Here is a 5,288-nt window from a genome sequence, read left to right on the forward strand (position 1 = left end):
AACTTTCTATTTCCAAAGTCCTGGAGAAAATTGTGTACAATCAATTACTTGGTTTTCTTGAAGAGCATAGTATTCTCGAGGTTTTCCAATCTGATTTTAAACTCTCCACAGCACAAAATCAGCTCTTTTAAAAGTTTTTAATGATATTGTTTTAGCTACTGACTCCAGTGACTGTGTCATCCTTGTACTTTTASACCTAACAGCTGCTTTTGACGCTGTGGACCATGRCATTCTGTTGTCTCGGCTGGACCAGTGGGCGGGAATCAGGGGTGTTGCCTTGCGTTGGTTCAGGTCCTACCTGTCCAACCGAAMTTTCTGTGTTTGTCTTGAGGGGTCAGTGTCCTCTTCTTCTCCTCTTTCACGTGGAGTCCCTCARGGCTCARTTTTAGGCCCACTTTTGTTTTCTCTGTWTCTCCTCCCACTCGGTTCTATTGTCAGGAAGCATGATATTTCATTTCATTGTTACGCAGACGACAGCCAGATCTATGTCCCTCTCAAAAAGTCTAATTCGTATGCAATAGACTCACTTCTTATGTGTCTTGAGGATCTGAAGGCCTGGATGGCACAAATGTTTTTGAGTTTTAATGAAACCAAGACTGAGGTTRYAGTTTTTGGAGGTACTKTTGGCCACTTCCCTGTAGATCTACTTGACTCAGTACAACAAATTGTTAGTGAGGAATTTGGGAGTTGAAATGGACCCTGAATTTAAATTAGATAACCACATTAGGTCAGTTGTTAGAAGGAGTTTTTATCATTTGAGGCAGCTAGCCAAAATAAARCCCATCATTCCAAGAAGACATTTTGAGACAGTGATCCATGCCTTTGTCACCACCTGGCTGGATTACTGTAATGCACTTTATCTGGGGGTTAGTCGGTCCTCCATCGCCCAACTGCAGAGGGTCCAAAATGTTGCAGCGAGGCTTTTAACTGGCACACGTAAATATGACCACATTTCTCCCATTTTAGCTTCACTCCACTGGTTGCCTGTGCCTTTTAGGATCCATTTTAAAATACTTTTATTTGTTTTTAAATCTTTGAATGGCCCTGCCCCACCATACTTGTCTAATCTGCTGCACCCCTATAATCCCTCCCGCTCCCTCAGATCTGAACAACTGCTCCTGAGGGTCCCTAAAACCAGACTTAAACTCAGGGGGAATCTATCTTTTGCTGCAGCAGCTCCTAAACTCTGGAAAGAGCCACCTCTCCAACTTAGACAGTCTTCTTCACTGGCTGTTTTTAAAACTCGTCTTAAAACCCACTTGTTTTCTTTGGCTTTTGACGCTGTGTGAGGGGTTGAAATACTAGATTTTATTTTTTGTTTTTATTATAAATTTTGAATTAGGTTTTAGGCATTTTATTGTTCTTATTCCTTGTTTTTACTTTGTGTTTTATTACTGTTTTTATTTTTCTGTGATTTTTTCCTATTATAATTGTGATTGAGTTTGTTTTTGAATGAGCTGTGCTGCGGTGCTGATTCTGTACAGCACCTTGGTCTACTATGGTGCACAAAGTGCTTTACAAATAAAGTTGGTTTGGATTGGATTGGATTATATAACCTTAAATAAGTTTAATAAAGTACACTTTGCTAAGAGCCGAGCTTCACTGACCTCCATATCTGCAGCTGCTCAGGTCTGCATAAGCATAGGTCTGTGAGTTTTGAAGAGTGACTTGATTCACTTGGACTCCATTTACCAGAACCTTCACCACCTATAAAACAACAGATTTTATTTCACCACATATATTCTGATAAACACAGAAAATTTTAACATTTTAGAGACCGTATCTGCATTGGATTGTAGATTTAGTGGATTTTAATTTAAAGCCATATRTTTGTACATAATAAAAACATACTTACACCTGTGTTTGGTGTTGAAGAGGAAAACACCAGAGCTGCTTGTGACCCAAGGTTTGCTAAAAAAAATCCTCCCTGTAAAAAGATAAAAAAATAAATCATGTCTTTAAAAAGATTTGACAAGTTTTTCATTGTAATCTGTTTATGTTCATATTGTTAATTAGAAATATTAAAAATCAAAAGGTTGTCTAACTTCTGCAGGTTTCTGTGTTTTTACAAACTGAAACAAATTTTTGAAAGTAAGACAGTAAAAACACTCACACTGCTGGTACTTAAGTACACGAGGCATTGCAATTTGTTGCTGATGGTCAACAAATTCTGGTRGATCAATGTTTGCATGTTTGCAAGACTTGGATGAGAAAGAAAAGCTATCTGACCTGCTGCAGGTCCCACCAGACAGTCTCCAGCCGCCTGAGGGTTGTCAAATCCATCAAAACAAACAAAAACGTTCTGACTGGTGAAGCTCACCTGAAAAAAATCAGAAACACAACAAATAAAAAGACTTTTCTGTAAAAAAAAAACATTAATCAGAACAAAAAGTTAGTTTAAACTTGTGTTTGTGTGATTTTTTATTTTTTACAGAAAAAGAAGAACCAGAGCAGATGACAGAGACACCAGGCTTCATGGACTCACATTGACTTGGGTATACGTCTTTCCAAAATACGTGATGGGACAGGAGCTGATGTCCAGGTGTGTGGACGTCTGTCCTGCAGCACCTGAGGACACAGAGACACGTGACAGGAGTGAACTCCAGCAGTTTATTGTGATGGAGGATTCTCCTCTGGGTTCTTACATGGCAGGGTGAGGAGAGCAGACAGGTAGAGCAGGGGGCGGAGCATGGTGGAGGCGACCAATCAGCTGCAAGACAGAAACACAGACACCTGCAGTTTCAACCTGAGGGTCAACCTTCGGTCACATTTTTACCTCCACGTTGCATTTTTATGAATAATTCAAAGAAATGATGCAACTAAAGTTACAGCATGTATAATTTAAAAAACAACCTGAGTGAAAACAAAAACTAATTAAACTAATTAAACAAGAAACAGTGATGAACGACCTGTGTGCCTCAGCCTCAGGTGATCTATGAAGAGAGGAGTGTGATCAACCTCACAGGTGAGCAGAGCTCTTACCTGCTCYGATCAGGACTCTGCAGTCGGAGGACAGATTTGTCTGCTGGTGTCTTTGTGAAGTGGACACCTTCTCCTCTCTTTATGTTCAGAGGGAGGAGTCAGGGTGAAGACTTCTAATACCTGGGACAGGTGTCACACCTGGGACAGATGTGACACCTGGGACAGATGTGACACCTGGGGCAGGTGCAGGCCTCAGGCTCAGAATGCACTTTTTTAAACAATTATTTCACAATTATTGAGTCAAAGGTCTCCTGAAGACGTCTGCAGAGGAATGTGTTGACAGCAGAGACACAGTGAGGAGGGGTTTGTCCTGGTGTGTGTGTGTGTGTGTGTGTGTGTGTGTGTGTGTGTGTGTGTGTGTGTGTGCCCCCATGTTTTTAGCTACTTTGTGGGGACAGTTTTTCAGGAAAATGCAGCCTCGACTTTGGAGGCTGATTGTAGGTGTGGGGTTAGGTTTAGGACCAAGGTTTAGGTTAGTTTTAGGGTCAGGTAAGTTTCTGTGAGGTTGATTTTAGAGTATATGGTCAGGGTTAGGATATAAAGTCTAAAAAACATGAATGGAAGTCAATGGAAGGTCCCCACAAGGATAGAGAAACATGGTTGTGTGTGTGGGGCAGGGGGTTGAACCCTCACCTCGTCTCCTCCACCCTGAGCAGAACATCAGAACAGTGGTGACAGTGGGAAGAAAATACTCCATAAATACTTAGACGTCAGCTTTGATTTGACTCGATGATGTCACATTACTGCCAGGACTGTGAACATCATCATCATCATCATCATCATCATCATCATCATCATCATCATCATCATCATATCATCATCATATCATCATCATCTTTATTTATAAAGCACATTTTAAAAACAAGTTGTCACCAAAGTGCTGAACACAAGGCAAAGATCAATATAAAAGCAAACAACAGTCTTAGAAGCATAAMAGATAAAACACCAACCATAAACTTATAACTCACAATTTATCCAGAATCTGAGAGAACAGGTTTGTTTTTAATACAGATTTAAAAACAGGAAGTGACGAGGCCTGTCCAACGTTGGGGGGTAGATTGTTCCAGAGCTTGGGAGCCATGATTGAAAAAGCTTGATCTYCYCTCAGTTTCAGTCTGGTTTTAGGAACGACTAAAAGCAGCTGATCAGAAGATCTTAGTGCCTGAGAAGGACTGTAAGGTTGAAGTAGATCAGAGAGATCAGAGGGTGCAAGGCCATGTTGGCATTTGTACGTGAGCAGGAGAAATATAAAATCTATTCTATAGTGCACTGGGAGCCAGTGAAACATGCTCAAACCTACGAGTTCCTGTTATAAGTGGAGCTGCAGTATTCTGAACAAACTGAAGATGTGAAAGACCAGACTGATCCCAACATAAAGTGCATTGCAATAATCTAATCGATCAGTAATAAAAGCATGTATTATTCTCTCAAGGTCAGGTCTAAATATCGGCTTGAGCTTGGCTCTGTCTTAGCTGAAAAAAACTTTTCTGCAAAACAGAGTTGATCTGCTTGTTAAACTTCAAATCAGAATCTAAAACCATTCCCAGATTTACAACAGACCGCTTCAAACACAACAAACACAACTGAAGAGAGCCTAAATTAAATGGAATGGTGTCAGCAGTAACACAAGGGCTGAACACAATAACTTCAGTTTTCCTGTCACTAAAACTTAAAACATCTGCAGCCATCCAATCCTTAAAGTCATCAAAACATTTTAATAACAACTGTGAAGAGTCAGCTCTGTTATCAGGTGTCAAGGGCAGGTAGATCTGACAATCATCAGCACAGCAATGAAAAGACAGACCATGTTTCCTTTGAACAGACCCTAAAGGAAGCAGGTACAAAGAAAACAAAAGTGGTCCAAGAATCGATCCCTGTGGAACCCCACAGGAAAGAGGTTCTGAAACAGAAAAGAAGTTTTGAACATTAACACTAAAATGTCTGTGACTTAGGTAGGAATGAAACGAATCTAGTGCTGCTCCTGTGATCCCAACCCAGTGTTCTAAACATGACAACAGGATGCTGTGGTCAGCWGTATCAAACGCTGAGTCAGGTCCAGAAGTACCAGGACCACAAACTGACCATTGATAAATCATGAAGTTGTTGAAGGGATCCATGATTAGTTGTAACATTAGACTTTTTTTGATAAACGTGTATTTTAACTGTGAAATAAAGACTGTAAAAATACTGTAGGGTGTTTAGTTTTTTAATTTTTAAAAATATATTTTAACATGGACGGAGCCATTTTATTTGCACACAAAGCATTCTGGGTAAATGATGACGTGGATAGGTCCTCGGTGCGAGGC

At 40.3% G+C, this 5,288-nt stretch overlaps 1 protein-coding gene across 1 annotated transcript in view; it reads right to left on the minus strand.

Moving 5' to 3' along the window:
- Positions 1–3,004, minus strand: part of LOC106537118 (alpha-tectorin) — a gene marked incomplete at its 3' end in the record, with an annotated part of 10,666 nt that extends 7,662 nt beyond the window's left edge. Inside the window, 6 exon segments of the mRNA XM_014034488.1 lie at positions 1,608–1,707; positions 1,856–1,927; positions 2,114–2,320; positions 2,486–2,568; positions 2,646–2,710; positions 2,910–3,004. Coding sequence (XP_013889942.1) covers positions 1,608–1,707; positions 1,856–1,927; positions 2,114–2,320; positions 2,486–2,568; positions 2,646–2,691 — 508 coding nt within the window. The 5' untranslated portion in view covers positions 2,692–2,710; positions 2,910–3,004.
- Positions 3,005–5,288: the final 2,284 nt, after the last annotated feature.

This window comes from Austrofundulus limnaeus, unplaced genomic scaffold, assembly GCF_001266775.1.
Source record: "Austrofundulus limnaeus strain Quisiro unplaced genomic scaffold, Austrofundulus_limnaeus-1.0 Scaffold2139, whole genome shotgun sequence".
In the NCBI taxonomy this organism is placed as follows: Eukaryota; Metazoa; Chordata; class Actinopteri; order Cyprinodontiformes; family Rivulidae; genus Austrofundulus; species Austrofundulus limnaeus.